This window comes from Callorhinus ursinus, unplaced genomic scaffold, assembly GCF_003265705.2.
Source record: "Callorhinus ursinus isolate GAN/ISIS: 27379988/994484 unplaced genomic scaffold, GSC_fseal_2.0 scaffold12, whole genome shotgun sequence".
Lineage (NCBI taxonomy): Eukaryota > Metazoa > Chordata > Mammalia > Carnivora > Otariidae > Callorhinus > Callorhinus ursinus.
The window spans coordinates 67,780,689-67,800,726 of NW_027397074.1; the positions used below are offsets into that span (position 1 = coordinate 67,780,689).

Sequence of the window (20,038 nt, forward strand, 5' to 3'; positions counted from 1 at the left end):
CCAAGGCCTCCCCCTGCAGGCTGACACCCCCTTTTTCTGTTCCCCAGGTAGAGGTGGAGGTAGAGAGCATGGACAAGGCCGGCAACTTCATCGGCTGGCTGCACATCGACAGCGCCAACCTGTCCGTCTTGCTGGTGGAGCACGCACTCTCCAAGGTCCACTTCACTGCTGAGCGCAGCTCCTACTACAAATCCCTGCTGTCTGCTGAGGAGGCCGCCAAGCAGAAGAAAGAGAAGGTACCGGTGTGGAATTGGGCCTGGCGGGGGAGGAGGCGAGTGCCACCCCGGACCTCGGACTTCTCGCCTTCCTGCCCCTCCCCCAAAACACCACACAGTGGACAGAGCAGTTTCATCATCCCCCACCTGAGGGATCCTGGTTGGTGTTGGTCTCAGACCCCACATCAGGAACCACACATGACCAAGGGAGAGGCTGCGAGCTTAGGCATCCTCAACCATAGGCCTGCTCTGGTGGACCTGGTAGAGCAGAATGATGTCTGGAAGGTGACCTTGGAGCAATGAGAGGAATGACGGGAAGTAGGGGGGGCTCTGGTGAGCAAAAGACTGGGGAGTTGTCCCTTCATCAGCCCCAGCCCTTCTTCAGTGCCCTCAGAGCGCCCGGGAGACCTGCAGCCCACTTCTGAATTTCCTCCACATGGCCCTGCAGGGAGACCCATTTTGGAAGCTGCCCCAGGAGATGCATAAAGCTGTTAGGACAACAGATTTATAGCCCATCAGTCTCTGCAGACTCTGCATTGAAAAGACAAGGGGGTGGGTTGGAAAGCAGCTTTTGGAAACAAATGGACAATTAAGGAACCCAGTGGTTTGGTGGTGGGAGCTGGGCTTGGCACCCCCTGCCTCAGCCTGTCGCCACTGACTTACAGCCCGGCCCTGATAATGGGGATAAATCAGCCGGCCACCAATTTGTCAGGGCTTCTCTGAGCTTGAGGAGGATTTCATGGGACAGCCGTGCTGAGCCATAAATTTGTGCCAGGAATAAACGTTTCCTTCCCCACGGGGCAGCCATCTGGCTTGCAACTCGCCTCCCAGAGCCAAGGCCCAGATACCTGCCAAAAGGAGTAGGGGGCTTCAGGGCCCCAAGGCTCCTCATTCTCCTCCAACCCAGAGCAGCCACCTCCCCACTCAGCCTCTTCCTGGCTGTCTTCCCTCAGGGACCAGGCCCAGGGACATCTGCCTGCATCTCTCTACCTTTACTTCCCATCCCCTGGGGATGAGGGCAGGTGACCAACCCTAATGGGGGTGGAAGAACTCTAGGGAGAGGTCACCCAAAAAGCTTGGGACAGGGTGAAAGGGACTGTTCATGCCTTGGAGGACTAGGCCACCATGAGGCCTCTAAGGGAGGCTTCCACCCTTGTTCCAATTCTGCTCACATTAAGTCCCGTCTTCCTAGAGTGACAGGGAGCGGGCAGCCTTAGCTCCTACCACAAAGGAGCTTCCTCTTGGGTTTCCTGTTGGTGACAGCTGAACTTAAGGGTGCCACCCCCGTGTCCTCTGCTTGCTGCAGGGGAAGGAGCAGATGTGGTGCTGGGGCCTTGTGTGCAAAGGGCTGAACCTTCACCGAAGAATTAGCTGGGGGTCAGTGTGGAAAACACTGGCCCCTGAGGCTCAGGGTCTTTGCCCCCAGGGTCTGCTCTCTGGGATTCGAGACCCTAGAGGGACCCAGGAGAAGACAGGGAGGGGAATGTGGCCTGAGGTGGAGGGATGGGTGCCTTGCTGGGTGTAACACTGGGCATCCCTGTTTACTACACGGTGCATTTGTCTAAAAGAGCCCAAGTCATCACTTCACTGGTGCCACATGATGATGGTGAGGAGTAATCATCAGTAATTAATTACTTAACACAGGCTGCGTGTTTTTATTCCAGTCCAATTAAAATGCAGTGCGCTACTCTCAGTGCGAGGCCCTGCCCGCCTCCTGGGTCCCTCTCCCGCACATCCCATTCTCTTCAAGGGTCCTGGCAGAACCTAGGGCGGCTTGCCGCTCCTGCTGGGGCTGGTTCCCAGGAGCAGCATGTGCGGAGCATTGCAGCACCCCTCAGAGTTGGCTGAACTCCCGAGAATTTGGTAGCCAGCTGGAGGACAACAAACCGCATATCTGAGGTGTCCCCAGGATTTCCAACCTTGCCTCGCTTGTGACCCCAGAATGGCTGCCTTCGCTGTGCAGAGACAGGCACATGTGGGTTTAAGAGGTCACGGTGGTACGTTTGAGCTAACTAAGGAAAGGTAATACTGAGGGATTTTGTGAGACTAGGAGCATGCTGAAGGCTTTGGGGAATGTGACCCTGTGTGTGTGCATTTGTGAGCGGGTCCCTCTGAGGGAAACTGGCAATGCTGGCTTCCCAGCTTTGAGAACTGAGCTGCCTCCCTGCTGGGCCTCATTCTTTCCTGTGCCCTGCAGACTCCTCTCCTCCCAAGATGCTGGTTGGGCCCTCCCCTTCCTCTACAGGAGGCTAATGCCGGGTTATCCCCTCCTCCTCCAGGAATACTGGGTGGCTCTGAGGACCACAGACGGGAGCCACAGGTGGCAGGCAGCAGGACTGCCCACCCTCTCCCAGCCTCCATTCTGCCCTAGCAGGGCCCTGGGCCGGGCTGCATTGGCCATTGATTGCCTTTTATTGAGCTTGCCTTCCCCACTGCGAGCTTGAAGGCCTCCACCACCCTGGCCCCATGCCAGCCCCACCCTTGGAGCCTCCTGAGCAGCGATGTTAAATAGGATTTAGAAAGGAAAGCCTGCAGCCAACGGAGCCTCGGTCCACATCCCCCATCTCCTGCCAGGAGGAGGATCTGGGGCTCCCTGGGGAGAAAGTGCAGGAAAGAGGGAGAGCCAGGGATGGGTGAGGACAGGAGGAGAGACAGCCTGTGCTGTCTGGCCTCGCAATGTAGAGAGGACCCGGGCAGGACAGGAACTGGCATGACAGAGCGGCAATGGAGCAGATAAGGGAGCCGCTTCCCTTGCTCATTCCCCACTTGGGTCTGTAGCCAGGGTCACGGAGGAGTCACAGAGGAGCCCCGCCCCAGGACACAGTGCTGTCCTGGCCCCCAGCCCGAACACAGACCCTGCCACGAATCAGAGGAGCTGGCTGGGAAAGGCCTTTCCACACTAACGCAGCCCGGAGGTGGCCCCAGAGCAAAATCGAGCCCTCCTGGGTGGCTCTTCCTAGCATCCCTGGGCTCTGCCGCTGAGGCCCAGCTCAGGCTTGGCTCCCCCGAAGGCCGAGAGCCTTCCCAGCTCCAGAGTCCCATCCTCTGCTCAGCATCTTGGCCATGCAGGTCTTTCCCCAGCTCCTCCATCTGCCCAGAGCCTGTGGGGAGAACCCTAAGGCACTGAATCTGTGTGCACACAGTGACTGTTCTCCCTGGAAGGGGTCTTTGGGTTTTCCTTGTCATCACCCTGTGGGTCCAGGCCGAGGAGCACCCCCTGGGAATTCCCAAAGACAAGCTCCTTGTCAGGGATCTGAGCTGAGAGAGCGCTGGGGACGGCTGTGGGGAAGTGGCACCTTTCTGGCATGTGCCTGCCAGTGTGTCTGTCCCCTCTCTTCCCCAGTTCTGCAGGGGACAATAGAAGCCAATATGGGCAAAATGTGTCCTTGTTCTAAGGGTGGGCCAGGCTCTCAGCTGACCCTCTCGTTCCCAGCAAGAAGCCATGTAGCCAGGCTGCATTTACCAGCTTGCCAAGGCCGCTGGTAGCCAAGTCCCCAGGAATAGATGGTCACCTCCATCTCCCGAAGGAAAGCTTCAGAGCTCTCCTATTTGAGGGTCCCAGCCAGCGTTCTCTTAGAAATGGAGTTCCTTTATCTGAGGAGCAGCTCTCCACGTCCTACCAACCGTTCGGCCACCTCGTGCTTCTGGTGTCTTCTCACCTTGGGAGGCAGCAGGGTACCCCCTTCTGTGCCCCTCCTACCACCCAGTGAGCTGTGGGACCTTGTCACAGGACTGGCCCCACTACTCCCCTCCTGGTGGGAGCTAGAGGCCTGCGGGCCATCCCTGAGGCTTTTGTTTGCAGCCTTGACCTCAAGCTGCTGCCCACCTGAGCCAGCCAGAAGAGGAGCTCCACCCTTCTCCCCGGAGGAGGAAACCTGATGCTGTCGCCCAAGGCGCTTTCGCTTGAGGAGTCATTAGCAGTTTCTGCTCTCACCCTGTCAGTCTGTTCCCAGTTCATCAACACTGCTGAGGAGCCTCCTTCCCCACAGTGCAGGGAAGCAGGGCGGGGTTAGGATGGAGCCCAGAACTGCTCCCAGGCTCAGGCCCCCTCTGGAGCAAGCGCGGGGCTCTGTCTCTCTGATGTGCTGCCTGGGTGCTGGGAAGGTAGGGAGCAAGAAGAGCAAGATGGGCGGGTGAAGGGCCCACTGACGGGGGGCGGGGAGTGGTATGCAGACAGATTGGAGGGGAGGTGCTACTGGAGCAAGGAGCAGAGGACAGACTGGCAGACTGGGGGGGGGCGGGGGGGGGGGGGGGCTTCAGCTCATTTAAGGCAGTGCCGGCAGTCTTGTGTCTCAGAAGCAGTGAGTCCCATCTACACGGATCCCAGGGTGGCTAGGAGCAACAGACTGAGTAGTCCCTGCCCTGGGGAGCTTCCAACTAGCGGGGCCCAGGGAGAAAGTCTACCTCAACAGGAGGTAGGCCTTAGAACCAGAAGTCACTGTGGCCGTCCCCCCAAAGTGCATTCAGCAGTCTATGCCATGGCCTCCTGTTGAAGAGGCCCTTTCACAGGGAAGTCCGAAAGCTAGAGACCCCCTTCGGCAGGAGTCTCTGAGCTGATTGCCTCCTTTCCTGTGGCCACCAGGCCTGGGCATGTGGAAAGCAGAGGTGTCTGGATGCTACTGAAGAGGTAAATAGCTGTGGTGGGACTGTGTGTGGAGTAGGTGAGAGGGGTCAGGAGCTGTTTGGGTTAGAGTCCAGCCCCAAAAGGCAGAAGGTGAGGCTGGCAGAGGTTTGCACCCAGGCGATGTCTCTCCCATCCCCCTCAGCCACTCTCTGGCGGCCTCCCCCAGGCTCAGCCCCTGTTGCTCATCCCAGTTCTCAGGGCCCTGGCCTCCCCTTCTAGTGGAAGAATACACCACATTAAAGGCAGGAGCATGGCCTCTGCAGGTGTGACCCAAGGGAGTTCAGTTAATTCTGACATTCCTGCCCTTTGGCTGCATTCATGTGCTGTCCAGGGGTCTGTGGGTCAGCTGAGTGATCATGGGGTCAGACTAGCTCCTCTTGCAAGGGAAGAAAAGGAGATGCAGGAGGCATATGGCTTGACCGAAGTCAAACATCAAATTAAAGGACAGGAGTCCACATCTCCCGCCCACAACTTGTCCCACTGCTCAGTGCTGCCCTCTGTCTCTAGAGGCCCAGTCAATGTCAAAATGCCCTCTCGAAGATCTCTAGCACCCAGAGACCTGGGTTCAGATCCTGCTTCTAGCAAGCCTGGGTGCCTCGGGTTCCTCGTCTGTAAAACAGGGTAATGTTAATACCTAGTCCAAGGGTTGTCGTGAGGATTCAGTGAGTTACTACTTAGAGAATGTTTAGAATGGCACCTGGCACCTAGGAAGCGTGTAAGTTTTGGCTAGTACTTTTATCACCCCCCTGTTCTTATGTGTCTGTGGGACCCCGTGTATGGTCCTGTCCCTCACCCCCTTCTCAGTGTTCAGCTGGACAGGCTGCTCTGACAGGCTTCACTACTGGGATAATCTCCTGGCCACAGTATTGGACTTGACACGCTGTCACATCGAATCAGCTTCTGAGCTGCTGTGGGCCTGACAGTGCAGAGCCAGGGGAGGAAGGGAAAGGCGAGGGTGGGCTTCTGAGCTGGGGTCAGAGCAACCTGACTGAGGTGAAGACAGAGAAGTTGCTGAGACAAGCATTCTTGAACAGTGACGAGCCCGCCCCTCCACGGCCCAGGGCTGTCACTTGGAGAGCCTCAGGAGCACCATGGCCCTGGACAGTGCAAGGGCATGGAGAGTTCAGAGTGACCCCTGCAGAGTGGTGTTGGGGGAGAGAGGTGGGGACCCAGAACCACAGCAACACCAAGGTTCTCACACTCTGGGATGCATGAGGATTGCCTGGGAGCCGCTGTGGCTTGTTTTACTTCCTCTGAGTGCAGTTATAACAGATCCTAACTTGGTGGACCTGTATTTGGACCCAGGTTCCAGCATTTTTAATAAGTTCCCCATTGCTTCTGATCCCTGCCCAAATTTGAGAACTGATTAATCAGAAGAACTTTGTAGCACTCTCCTTATCCACTCAGAAGTAGGAGAATTCTAGGGCCTCAGCTCAGTGTGATGTGAGTGTCCTGTGGTGACCACCACACTCACCCCAGGGGTGACCCACTTGCCCAAAGCCCCTTTCCCATGTTCTGGCTGGCTTCACTTCCTAATCCCCGCCCCCCTTTGCTGACCACACGTGCAGGTCTGGGCCCATTATGAGGAGCAGCCCGTGGAGGAGGTGGTGCCCGTGCTGGAGGAGAAGGAGCGCTCAGCCAGCTACAAGCCGGTGTTCGTGACCGAGATCACTGATGACCTGCACTTCTATGTGCAGGATGTAGAGACCGGTGAGTACGCTGGCCCAGCCTGCCTCCAGAAGCCCCCGGTTCAGCGGGAGGGCGGGGCACAGCCCCCGGCTCCCAGGGGCCTCTCCCCAATAGCCTACAGCTGCTACCCTGGCCCTGGGCCCTCAGTCATTTCATGAACTGCAGATGGGCCCTGGAGTAGGGAGGCTTAGCTTGGCTTCTGAGGGCTAATGAGGTAACCCGTCTTGTCTGGGTGGTACTCTGAGATTCTTGGAGAATTGTTTTGCTCTCAGACAGCCCAGGCTGGGTTGGCATGGGGATCTGTAGCCCTCAGAGTCTATAAGGAAGCAAGGAACAGATTGTCTCTGTGTGGTCAGGAAGCACAAACCAGCATCACAAACCAGTAACCCTCCTCCCACTCAGCTTCCTTGGGAAGGCAGCAGGAGGAGAGGAGCCTGGGCTTTTTTCTCTGGGGTGTCTCCTTCTCTAGAGGTTACCATAGCCCTGAGTGGTAGCCAGTTGCCATGGAAACAGGCGGCACTGTAGGGGAAGTCATCCCGGGGCAGTCTTTCTGAAGGACCCTCTGTCTCCATCCTCCTCCTCCCTCCTGCCCTCATGGGTGGCGCACTGTGGCCTGGGTCACCTCAGCACACTCCTCAGGCTTCCAGAGGACAGAGGGTGGTAGAGGCCACTCTGCCAGGGGTGGCCCTGTGGCCCCCTTCTGGCTCAACTTCCCCCCTCCACTCCCTTTGCTCTCTCTACCCTTCCCTCCCTCCTCTCCTTGACACCCTGTGCAGGGAACCATTTTTAGTTGAGGGCAGAGGAAAAAGCTCTTCAAGCCGCCTCTGGGTCCAAGGAGCCAGATCCTTGCAAGGCAGAGAGGCCTGAAGATGTCACTGGCACTTGAGGCAGCCCCATGGGTGGCAGGCTGTGACTAGCCCAGCCCCCGATGCCCCCCTGCATCAAGGCTTCTCCAGATCATCAGCCTCATCTCAACCACTTCCCTCTAATGACATTTTCCAGGCAACTGGTCTGTGGCCATGTCAGTTCACCAAGAAAAACCAACCTTCCCGAGCTCTGGGCTGGCTCTACTTGGGAGGGGAAAGAGGCAGGGAGGGGTAGAGATGGGCTGCTGAGCCTTCAAGATTAAGTTCTCTTGGGGTCAGCTGCAATCCTGCTAAAACGTGGCCCAGCACCGCCAGGTCTGGGTGGTGTGATGAAGAAAGGAGTCTTTCACTGGTGGTCCAGGCAGGAAGGAGAGCTGTTTCTGAGCACAGGAGCCAGAAAGAAGGGGCCTCAGGAAGCTCGGGGAAAAGGGAACTCAAAGAAGACCCTGCCGTACGCAGCTCTGTGGCAGGCTCTACCTGGCCTCTGGATCCTGCGGGGTAGGACCTATCTTGGGTAAGAACAGGGCCCTAAAATTTCCAAGGTTCGAGGCCTTCAGCAAGTAATCTCAGAGGCTTCCTGTGCATACCCTGTGCCCTGCCTGGCTATCTCTGGCGGCTGTAGGGAGCCAGGACCCTGCAGCGAGTGGTGGCCAAGGCAGGAAATCAGGAAAAAAGGAACCAAAGGGGAAACCATGTGTTCTTGGAACATTGGAGAAGGGAATGAGGCCCTTGTTGGCACACTACCTGGAGGGCTGCAGTGGGATCCAGAGAACCTGACCTCGGTTGGTTCCATAAAATCCATGAAAATAAACTTAAGCATCTACAGCCTCCCTCTTCTGAAACCTTTCATCCTCTCTTGGGGGACAGCCTCTTGCCCTGTGTCTCTTCTCTTGATTAAAGCCTGCCTTCAGGAAGGATCTAATGAAATGATGAAAGCATTGCCATTAGCTGTAAATGACCAGCCAGGCTCTGTGCAAGGACCTGTTTGCAGGAGGCAAGGTCTGCTTCTGTTGCCTTGGAGCAAAAAAAAATAAAATAAAAAATAAAAATAGACCAAGTATAGAAAGAATTTGTGTAGAGGGTTTACTGCTGGCTGGGGGAAGGGCACCTGCTTCCTAAAAGTCCCTGTTCCGAAACCAATGCTCATGAATACTGGGACAGTGGCCCATGCAGAGGCCCAGGAATGGACACATCTTTGTGCACATCTGCAGAGTGCATCTTCAATATAGTTTAATTCTTTTTTTTTAAGATTTTATTTACTTGACAGAGAGCAAGAGCATAGGCGGGGCAGGGTGCAGGAGTCTGCTTCTCCCTTCTGAGCAGGGAGCCCAATGTGGGGCTCCGTCCCAGGACCCCAGGATCATGACCCAAGCCGAAGGCAGATGCTTAACCGATTGAGCCACCCAGGCGCCCCAAATACAGTTAAATTCTTAAGTACCCTGCATGCATCAGGGATTTTCTAGGCCTTGCAAGAGCAAACAGAACCAAGTGAGCAATGGTCTGTGCCCTGAAGGAGCTCACAGCGTAGTGGCAGAAACATAAGCCAGACAAGGAACATACAGGGCCAACTGTGACAAGTGTACCAGTAGCCAACATGTGTTAGGCACCTGTTACAAGGTGGCTTTGGGCCCCGGCAGTGGAAAGATGAACCCCATACCCACGCCACACGAACCCAGCTACCCTCACCGAGAGCAAAGGGGGCACAACGGGCCTGATGGAGAGCTAGAATCGGGGCCAAGTTGGATGGAAAAGTGAAGTTACTGGGGACTGATGCTTAGTAGAGTGGGGGCGGGGGACACAGCAGAAAGGAGCAAGGGAGGGAACCTGAGAGGACCCTGGATGGTGCCAAACCTGGTATTACCAGCTGACAAGCAGCAGGAACTCGGGATTTAGGAAGGACAGGCTGAGAAGGAGACACTCTCCCTGCCCAACCAAAGAGGGCGCTGAGTTGGGGCGGGAGGTTGGAACCCCAACCTGGCAGTACCAAAGCTTGCTTTTGCACGTACTTCACATGGTAAGCAAGGGCAGAGTAGTCAAGTTTGAATATACTGAGATTGGGCCCTGCTCCCCGAGTTGCTCCGCACCTTCCGTGGCTCAGAGTCTGAGGCCCTTTCCTTGCCCAGGGTTGTATGGGGCCCGCCGTTCATCTCCGTGTTTGCCCTTGGGAGACACTGGCAAAGAGTGACTGCTGCCAGTCATCACTTCTGTGGCCCAGGCCAGGCCAGTCCTTGTAGGAACGGGTGTAAGCTGGCCCGCCCCCACCCTGGACGAGGCTGGTTGGCCCTGCTCCACATCCCCGCGCTTCATCCACCTCCTTAAGTGGAGCCCAGGAACATTCCCAGTGGCTTCCACAGCCCTGGCCAGTGGACTGGAGAGCTGAGGTTGGAAGGAAGACTCTGTGCCTCTGCGGCCTGAAGTGTCAGCAGGTCCCCGTCCCACTTTTGAAGACAGCACGAGCCTCTTGAGCTGAGGCCACAGGGGACTTCCCTACGGAACAGGGCAGGCCAGTGCCACAGGCACCCTACACAATGCCACATCTTGCCTGCTCCCCAACCCAGGACTCACTCCCTCTTCCTCCCCTGCAGGCACCCAGCTGGAGAAGCTGATGGAGAACATGCGAAATGACATCGCCAGCCACCCTCCTGTCGAAGGTTCCTATGCGCCCCGCCGAGGAGAATTCTGCATTGCCAAGTTTGTCGATGGAGAATGGTAAGCCACTTGGACCCAAGCAGAGCAGAGTCTTAAGCAGGCGCGATAGCCGGTCTGTCCTCAGGACACAGACCTGCGGAGCTACCTAGTAGACTTCAGGCATTTGCCTTAGCAACCTGGTTTCCACTGGGCGGTGGTGGTTGACCTTGGCCGGCTCTCCAGTGTGGCCCTCTTCATTGCCCGCAGCCCATCTGGGGCCTGTGATTTGCCAGCAGCCCAGTCAGGCTGGAGCGTATAAGCAGTGTCTCTCCTCATTTCTGGGAAGCTCTACTGGGGGAGCCGTGCCTGGCTGAGACTCTGACACAGCCCTCACCCCACTCAGGAAAAATGGTGTCACATAGGGTGGGGAGGGCGGAGGCTGGTTCTCAGTGAGCCCAGACCGGCCGCCCGGCCCTCCACCCTACCTGTCTGGGACATGAGCAGGAGCACTCACAGGCTGCAAGAAGGTCACTATGTCTGATCTACCAAGAGTAGGGCCCATGGCCTTCCCTGGGTGACGGAATGACTTGGATGTGTTCCCTACCGCGGCCTCCCAGACAGATCTGCCGGCTAATTACAGCTGCTGTCTAGTGTGCTGGCTTTAAACAGCAGACATCAATCTGGTCATTAGTCTTGTTGCTTTATGCCCCAAGGACACATTAATCTGCTCCACACGCTCCCTTCTCCCTCCCTCTGCTCCCAGCTGTGCTCTGATTCCATTAGATGGTGGCCACAGCGCCCCAAGCCTGGGCCTTCATGGAGTCTGAGAACTGCCCTCTGTGACACCCATGGGTGTCCACCCTGAGCCCTGGGCAGGGAAGTGTCGTGCCTCTGCCCTGCTGTCACTAAGGCTCCAGGGAGGCCAGACTCGTCAGGGCTGTGCCTTGAGCTCTGCCCGCGCTTGCCGTTGCAGGTACCGTGCCCGAGTGGAAAAAGTCGAGTCTCCTGCCAAAGTGCACGTCTTCTACATTGACTATGGCAATGTGAGTGTGGGGGACCTGGAGGTGGAGGAGTAGGCAAAGGAGGGGCCCGCAGCATAGCAGTCCCTTAGGTCAAGTCCCTGTGAGCTCTGAACCCCTGACTGACAGAATGGTGAGCATGTAGGCATCTGTACTGTTGGTGGAACAGGCCACTGGACTCTGAGACGTCTCCTTTCCAGGCCCCAAGGATGAGTGCCCAGCCACACCCATGGCTTCTTGTCTTCTGCCCAACTTCTTTGAAGAGAGGGTCCCTGGAGGCCATCAACACCCCACGGCTCCTGGTCTTGCTTGACCAGGTGCTTGTGTGCTGATCCCCAGCTCATCTCCAAACCAAGGCTTGCTAGGAAGTCAGAAGGGGGCAGAGTGACTAGCACCCTTGAGAAAAACCCCCTTGGACTGGGCCTGGGAGTCTGTTAAAAATTCTGGGAGATTCCCTGTGGGCACAGCAGCAAGTAGGAGAGAAAGTTGTAGTTCAGAACAATGCTACTCCTGAGGTGCTTGTCCGCTCTCCTCAAGGACTAGTGTTGAGGGTCGAGCAGAAGCCCAGAGTTGGGCCGTGCTCCCACCTTGCCAGCAGGGGATACACAAAAGAGGTCCTGCCCATGTTGCGGGACTGTCGGGACCCTTGTCTCCGTCTGCTTTCCCTGCAGAGCTCCCCCTAGCCTCTGGGAAAGTATTCAAGGAACCCATGTCACAGAGGGAAGGAAGGCATTGGAGAAAAATGGAAATAGTGGTTAGAGACCAGTGACCAAGTTGATTATTTTACTAGAGCCACCAGGTGTGCCAAGCCCAGGCCCAGGTTGAGAAGGTGTGAGCCACAGCTGCCCACCTGCTGCAGGGGCCAACCTGGCACGTTCCCCCACGGCATCACTGACTGGGGCTAAGTAGGAGCAAGTCGTGATAGGGGCCTGAGTTAGAATTCCAGAGGCCTGGCCATAGGAGTCGTCCTGTGAGAGCAAGGGGGCATCGAGTATGTAATGCTCTTGGCCTGACATGTCCTCTGCAGAGGGAGATCCTGCCGTCTACCCGCCTGGGGACCCTGCCACCTGCCTTCAGCACTCGTGTGCTGCCTGCTCAAGCCACAGAGTATGCCTTTGCCTTCATCCAGGTGCCCCAAGACGTGAGTCTTCGCATCTCCCTGTGTCCCTCCCTCCCTTCCTTCCTTCCAAAGGGGGCTGTCCGATGACACTCAGCCACTGGTGCAGCCCTAACAGGCTGCCAGGAGATGGAAACACTGACCAGACCAATGTCTGTTAGTGACAGGACCTAAGAGATGGGAGTGACCAGGGAAGTTGAGGGAAGGTACACAGAGGAGGTGGCATTGGAACGTCTGAGCTGATTCTTCAGATGGATGGGCCCAGTGGGCCAGGGCACTTGGGGCAGAGACTGGTCCACACAGTTGGGAGTCCAGGACCTTGTAGGCAGTAATAGGAGAGGAGAATGGAAAGGTAAGTCAGGGCCTGGCAGGTGGGGGCAGGGTTTTCAGTAGAGGCATGACATGGTCAAATCTGGTTCTGCAAGTTCCTTCAGCGGCCATTGTCGGAGACTGGGTGGAGTCGTGGGAGATCATGGCAGTTGGAAGTCCAGGCTAGAGACAGTGACAGCCAAACTGGGGCCACGCCGGAGGGGGTCAGGTCTCAGCTTCATCTGGGGATGGGAGCAGGAAATGCGGAGCAGATCAGGGGTTATGGGAGCTCCAGGCGCAGCTTGATGGTGTTCAGTTTGGAAAGCAAGAAGACTTAGAATCACGGACTGGTAGCTAAAACCATGGGTGCATACAGGGCAAGTGTGCGGAAGACAGGATGCAGAAGAAAGCAAACCTTGGCAACTGCTGGCCTTCCCTGATCCAAAGAAGAACCTGAGCCAGAATGTGCATCCAGAGAGGAGAACATGGGCTCAGGGTTGCAGAGCCACCCAGTTTCCCAGAGCGGAGAGCCGGGTCTGCAGTGTCCAGCTCCCCAGGGAGGTCAGGCTTAAGGCTTGGCAGGTACCCTTGGCTTGGGCACCAGCAAGGCCCGTGGTGCTCAGGGCAGCAGTCTGAACAGCATGCATGGAGCTGCTGCTGAATGCAGGGTGCTAAGGAGCAAACGGTAGGGTAGGAATCTGCGCCCTAGAACGTTCTCTGCCATCTCATGAAATTTGCCAAAGAGGGTGACAAAATAGGTCAAGGGGCAGTCTGTAGGGGTAGGGCTATGTAAGCGTGGAGAGGGCCTGAGAGGACAGTACGTGCACAAAAGCTGGGACTGTAAGGGGTCACAGTGCTGGGACACAGTGCTGCAGAGGTGGGGGTGAGGGGGCCAGGCAGCGAGTGGACAGTTAGTTTTGGATGGACAGAAGCCACTTTTTCTCAGAAACCCAAGGCGGGTGGGCGACAAGGTTGGGTTATATGCAGATAGGCTTGGCAGGGAGGGAAAGAACAGGGAGAGGGGGCACTTCCTGTCCAGAGGCTGTTTCCTTCCTTGTTAAGATGTGAGCAGGAAATGAGATGCTGGCACCTGCTGGACACTTGCTTGGAAGTCCATGAACAGGACCTGGGGCCCAGGTGGCTGTCTTTAAAGCTCGCACTTCCCTCTCCCACTAACCTGTGCGTGTCTCTGCTCCAGGAGGATGCTCGGACAGATGCCGTGGACAGCGTGGTGCGGGATATCCAGAACACTCAGTGCCTGCTCAACGTGGAGCACCTGAGCGCTGGCTGTCCCCACGTCACCCTGCAGTTTGCCGACTCCAAGGGGGACGTGGGACTGGGCTTGGTGAAGGAGGGACTGGTCATGGTGGAGGTGCGCAAGGAGAAACAGTTCCAGAAAGTGGTACGTGATGTGGGGGCAGGCTGCTAACGTCTCCCCCCACTACCACCACCACAGAGGGGGCCGGGGCTGCACCAAGAGCCGGTGACGGAGCAGGGAACCCTCCATCCTTCTCTACCTGCTGGGGAGAGATAACGGATTTGGGTTTGTTGGGGTTTAAAAAAAAAAAAAAACTAATTACATCCCAAATTAGTTGGCTGCAGGCTTGGCAGAGAATGCAGCTATAAGCTAGAGTGGGAGGTGTCCCTTTGCAGTGCCCTCAGGTGGCAGGCTGGAGAGGGCCACAGCCTGTCACTGCCTCTGCCCACCTTTATCACTTCCTTCTCTCTAACGTGCAATTCCCAAGTCTGGAGCCAGCCGCTGGCAGGCAGTGCCCCCCGGAGCCAGACTCAACTGGGACAGGGGGCCTAAGGACTGCCCCTCCAGCCCGTCTGAAAAGCCCCCGGCACGTGGATCTGGGCTGGGCCTGAGTCTCCCCATCGTGAGGCGAGGAGGGTGCCGCGGGCTGCGCTGCTTCACAGGCCGGACCGTGAGGGGCCTGCATCCGACACCAGGGGACCACCTGCACTGTCTTCCTTACTGAGCGTTGGGAGTTGGGACGGGCGCCTTGCTCTCAGGACGGGCTGGTGGGAAGCTTGTGCCCATGCAGCACCCAGCTGCTCCCCACGCTCCCTCTGAGAGGAGAGGTGAGAGCGGCAGTGCTGAAAGCCCCGTTCTCTCTCCGTTGTGCCTGTCGCTTCACCTTGTCCCAGGCCTCTCTCTGGCGCGCGGTCTCTGGGTCTGTGGCACTGGTTGTGCAGGGTGGTGATTCATTTGGAACAAGACCCCAGTGTGAATTGCTCTTCTGTCTCCTCTGGACAGGAGAGGCGTGACACCCCTAGTCCTCTCACTTAGAGACCCCCCCCCCGTGTCTTGAGATCGCCCTAGGAGCTAGCGTTAAGTTTTCCTGTAGACACATGAGATCTCACTGTGTCCCCTTGAAGCTACCCGTAATGTCTCCGGTGTCTAGAATATTCCTTTGCCCAGTATCTGAGATAAACACCCTACCAGTGTTCATTCATTCTTTGATTCATTCTTTCAGCAAGCATTTATTGAGGGCCTACATATTTCCATGAACAAGAGACATTTCTGCCCTATGGAGCTTACATTCAAGCATGAGTTGACAAAAACAAATGTACTAAATCAGTGAAATTGACTGATAGGAGATAAATGCAACAGAAAAAGAGAAAATAGAAATCAAGGGAATCAGGAGTGTGGGGGAGGGGTGATTGGCATTTTTCATGGGGTCATCTGAGGCTTCATTAAGATGGTGATGCTTTATCGAAGACCTGAAGGAGCGGGACAGGTGGCCAGGTGGACCTGAGAGGAAGAGCGTTTCAGGCAGGTGGAATGGCCAGCACAGAGAGTCAAGGAACAGCAAGGAGGCCAGTGAGACAACACGCTTGGGATTTCACTCTGGGGGAGCTGGTGATCCGCTGAGCAAGGGCGTGATGCGGACCAGACCCGGGCAGTCTCCAGGGTCACTCCGGCTGCTCAGTTGCAAATGCCCCCTTTGTGACCTCCCATTCCTCCCTTGTCCCTCCAGATCACAGAGTACCTGAATGCCCAGGAGTCAGCCAAGAGTGCCAGGGTGAGTTTGTACCTCAAGGGTTCCAGGGGGAGCTTAAAAAGAGGGCTTAGTCCCGGGGTCCCAGCGGGTCCCACCTCCCTCACGGTCATTTTCTGCCTTCTCACAGCTGAACCTGTGGCGCTATGGAGACTTCCGGGCTGATGACGCTGATGAGTTTGGCTACAGCCGCTAAGGAGGGAAGCGGGTCTGGCCCCCAGCCCCACTCACACCAGTACCTCCTCCTCTGCAGGGAGGGTGTTTTCAGCTCCACACCCCAGATCGGGGGTGTAGATTGGGTCCAGCTTTGCTTCAGTGTATGGAAATGTCTTGTGGGGCGGCATCTGGGCACAGGTGGGGTGGGGGAGCCCTAGGCTTTCAGGGGCAGGCCGCTGTCTTCTGAGATGACAGGCATTGCCGTCCACAGTCTCTTCCCGCTGATACTGTGTTTTTATTTGGGGGTTTGGTTTTTCTTTAAAGTTGTCCTCAAATCAGGAAGAAACGTGAAAGACTTTGTCCTAATGTAGGGCATGATCCTGACACCCAAGGCCAGCTGCCAGTTGGCACCCCACTTCTATCCCAGATTGCCCTTCTTCCCAGCTCTCTGTCCAGCTGTTGATTATGTGATTCCTTTGATGCGTCCCTTCTCAGATGCCAGCGTGTCTACATCTGCCCCTGCCAGCCCTCCCCATTTCTGTATTTAAAGCTTTCGAGGCCCAATAAAATAGTACCTGCTGTCTGCAGCCCTTATTGGTCATGGTGGAGTCCAGAGTGTGGGATCTCGACAGCCCCAGCAGGAGGAGACTTGGGCACTTGGATGAGCCTCAACACAGTCATCTGCATACCCGGCCTCAGCCCTAGAAACCTAGCCAGTCGGAGAAGCAGAGCAGTTCTTCAGTCGCGGGCAACTCCTGGGGCCTGGGAGGCATGGTGGCACCGTGGCCGTTGGGCAGAAGGCTGGAGATCTTCTCTTCTAACTCATCATTCCAGACCCCCACTGCACATGGCCGCCCTCCAGGACCTTGGAGATTTCGAGCGGCTCGGCAAGCAGTTCCCCAAGACTGGCCACACATGGAAGGCTGGGCTCGGTCTCACCAGGCCCCTGCAGGGAGTCGCCGGTACTGTTCTTTGCCAAGTTCTGCCGGAGCCCCAGCAGGGGGCCAGAGGGAACTTTCCCTCTCCTGCTGTGGCTGAAGAAAAGATTAACACCAGATAAAACTGGTACAACATGGATTCAGGATGGGGGCCTCAGTGCCTGCCCCACTCCCTCCACAGTGTGTGTTCGTTGGGAAATGGAGCTGGAGGACAGGGGTGGGTCCAAGAGCGGTCACGGCTGCTCGCCAAAGAGACCGTGTCTCTCCAGGTAGCTCCTGCTCTGTCTGACTTAATGAGGTATCCCCCAGGTCCTCGAGGTAGAGCCGGCCACAGAGCTCAGAAACCCCAGGCCGCTCCTGGAGGAGGGGAAGGCTCAAGAGTAGCCATTGTGGTGGAAGTGAGGAAGCTGTTGTGCTACTGGGGGAATGCCTGGGAGAGAAAGTAGGTGTGTGATGGCCAGGTCACCACAGTGTCAGGGGATCTGCCTGTTATCCTCAGCCCCGCAGCCTTATCTGTGCAGCCCTGCCCTTCCTAGGCACATACTCCTGTAAAACATGGCACACCTTCCTGCGGCCCCACATTCAACCCCCCATCTCCAATCTGGGGTGGTGCTCCAAGCCACCATATAAGATCAGTCCTTTGACGTTGGGGAAAGTCGGGAGGTGGTGGGGCCTGGCTGGCCAGCTCTCATCCCTAAACCAAGGTCCTAGGCCCCAGAAAATTCTGGTTCCTGGCAATTCTGCTCCTACACCCACTTGTTGAGGCCCAGAGTTCACATGGGGTTCTACTGAGAACCTGTCTTTAGGAAAAAGGATATGTGCTTCCTGAACTCGGGGTGCATTCTAGCTAAGGGGAGAGGTGCATGAGGCAGTGGTGTCCATGCAGCTCCAGAAATCTGTGTGCTCCCTTCCTCTCAAGGACTCCCATTTCTACCTGCCCGGGAATCCCTCTGGGTTAGCCAGCCTGAGAGCTTACGGTCCTCAAATCAGACCCTTTATGGTCCAGGAAACTATGTTTACCATGACTTCGTACAGCCCTTGATGGGGCCCAAGAAGTCCGCAGGAGTGTGAAGGTCCCCGTCTGTCTCACTCCTGGAGAAGCTGTCCTGCCCCCCAGCAGGCAAGCCACTCCTGGTGGTCTCACGTTTTCTTGTCATGCATGGTGGAGGCTAGTCATATAGAAGAGAATGGTCGCCTCACCCGTTTCTCTGCCTCCTGGTGGGGTTGAGAGGCAGGTCAGCATGTACTCCCTGTGAGCACAACGGGCAGAGGGGCGAGATGCCAGCCCACTGTCTCGCAAAAGGGTCTGAAATCGGCTCGCTGTCTCCACAGTTGCCTTGGTTACATCTGCGCCCAAGGATAAGCCCTCCGTGGCTCTGCAATTGAAATGATGCCCGAACCTTCCTACTTCTTTTCTTTCTCTTCCCATGCTGGTTTCATCCCAGGCCAGACCATTCCCGGGGCCGGAAGCTGCTGCTGCCACTTCCTCTTAGTTCCTCCCCGTCACATCTGTTGAGGTCCTGGGGTCTGTCGTGGGCGGGGCTAGGACTGGGGTGACACGAGCCAGGCACGTAGGATGCAGAATTTCAGGGAGCACTCAGCGTGTGGGTGCATCGGAGGCTTTGCCTTTTGTCCGTAGTTGAGACCAGTCAACACGAGCACTTGCACCAGGAGCACCAAAAGCCTCTCCAGAGTTCCTTCCCCCCTGGAGTTATGAAACATGTTCCCCCATCCACCTTTCCAGTTGAACCCCAAAACCTCTTGAGCACCGATCATCCAGCCACCAAGCACGGATTAAGACTCAGGCAGAACTGGGTCAATGGGTGGCAAGGCTGTCTCCATAGGCTCTCAGGGGCCGTGCAGGCCACGTTGGAGCTGTCAGCAGAGGCTGAAAGCTCCATAATGAGCCACAGCAGTGGGCAGTACACCAGGACGAGCGGCTGAGGCCCCGGCCCAGGGACTGAGAAGGTGTCACAGAGGAGGGCAGAGTCAAGAGCTAACAGGTGGCAGGAAAGCAGCATTGCTAAGGTCTGGACAGGCTCTGGAAGTTTTCCAGCCTCTTCGGACTGATGCATCAGAGCCCAGGGTTTGGGCTAGCCACCAGGGAAAGTAGCACCACCCAAGACCGTCCCTGGTGACCCTCGTCTGCCTTCTCCTTGCCAGCGAGCAGGACCAGTAGGGAAGGTGGTGGGCAGTGGGTGCTCGGGGGTGGAGGGAAGGGTTTGTGCAACTGCCTCTACTTTACTTACGGTTTTGATTATTTCTGCATCCCAGGGAGAGCCAGTGGACCCCTTTTCTTGCATTAGCCCATGTTGGGAAGCATCGGGGAGGGGCTGGGGAGCTGGTGCCTCGAGAGTGGTTATTGATGTCCTAATTACAAGAGGATGCTAATTTAATTTGAACCTAATTACAGTGCACTACCCTGGGTGGCATGTGTTTTAATAATTAACGTCCTTCAGATGTGTAGGAGTATAATAATATTTACACTGGGTTGGCTAGCAGCCTGGGGAGGCAGGCTGGGGTCCCATCCGCCACCCTCCCCCCGGACAGCTTGGGCTGCTAGCAGGTGGGGAAGAAAGCATATGAGTCTTGGTTGGCTAGTATCTTGTCATCCTTCCCAGGGAATATGCTTGGGCCTCCTTTCCAGCCACTTCCTTGACCCAGCAGGCTTCTATGCTCTGTGGGGCTCCAGGCTGGAGCTCTGAAATACTCCATGAGTGGCAGGATCAGCGCTCTGGTTGCCAGCCTTCCTCCCCCACCCCAGGCCCAGCCTCGCAGATGAGAGCCCCATCTCTGGCTTCCCTTGCCTACCTGGGCCCGTCCTGGGGAAGGGCTTGTTTAGGCAGGAGGAAAGAGAGCTGCTTGGTTTTTCTTCCTTCTCTTTTGATTGGGAACACTTGTAAGGAAGTACACATTCAGAAAAGCGCACGAATTACAAGGATATAGCTCAGGTGTTCACGATGTGAACATAGCCGTGTGCACACACAAAGAATAGAACATCGCCAGCCCCTCGGGCTTGCTCCTCAGTCACTGTCCCCCTCGAAGGTAACCCCTCCGTTGACCTTTATCCTGGTAGATGGGTTCTGTCTGTTATGTTTTTGTTTTTCAGTTTTGCCTGGTTTTAAGTTTTACATAGGTGGAGATCTGCAGGATGGATTCTTACCTGCCTGCCTCCTCCCACTAAGTATGCCTGTGGGCTGTGTCCTTGGTAGCTTAGTTTTGGTATGTGCCTCTTTTCTATATGGACTGTTGTCTGAATACACCACTTCTTGGTTATGACGAAGACAGATGCTCAACAAGCTGCTAGAGCCAGAGCTCTGCCAGTCCCTAAAGGAGAAATCTCATTCTAATTATGCAACTGGAGGACAGGAGGTGACACTCGATGAGCTGGGGTAGCAAGATGACAGGGCAGGGTAGTTCCACCCATTACCAACATGGAGTGGTGTGGTTGCTAGTGTGGCTCCTATGCCCA

The 20,038-nt window shown here is 56.4% G+C and overlaps 1 protein-coding gene across 1 annotated transcript in view; it reads left to right on the top strand.

Moving 5' to 3' along the window:
• Positions 1-16,215, top strand: part of SND1 (staphylococcal nuclease and tudor domain containing 1) — a 409,554-nt gene extending 393,339 nt beyond the window's left edge. Inside the window, exons 17-24 of the mRNA XM_025865530.2 lie at positions 48-236; positions 6,408-6,549; positions 9,980-10,103; positions 10,996-11,065; positions 12,069-12,182; positions 13,666-13,869; positions 15,452-15,496; positions 15,603-16,215. Of these exons, the coding sequence (XP_025721315.1) occupies positions 48-236; positions 6,408-6,549; positions 9,980-10,103; positions 10,996-11,065; positions 12,069-12,182; positions 13,666-13,869; positions 15,452-15,496; positions 15,603-15,668 (954 nt within the window). The 3' untranslated portion in view covers positions 15,669-16,215. The remainder of the gene's footprint in view (positions 1-47; positions 237-6,407; positions 6,550-9,979; positions 10,104-10,995; positions 11,066-12,068; positions 12,183-13,665; positions 13,870-15,451; positions 15,497-15,602) is intronic.
• The last annotated feature ends 3,823 nt before the right edge of the window (positions 16,216-20,038 follow it).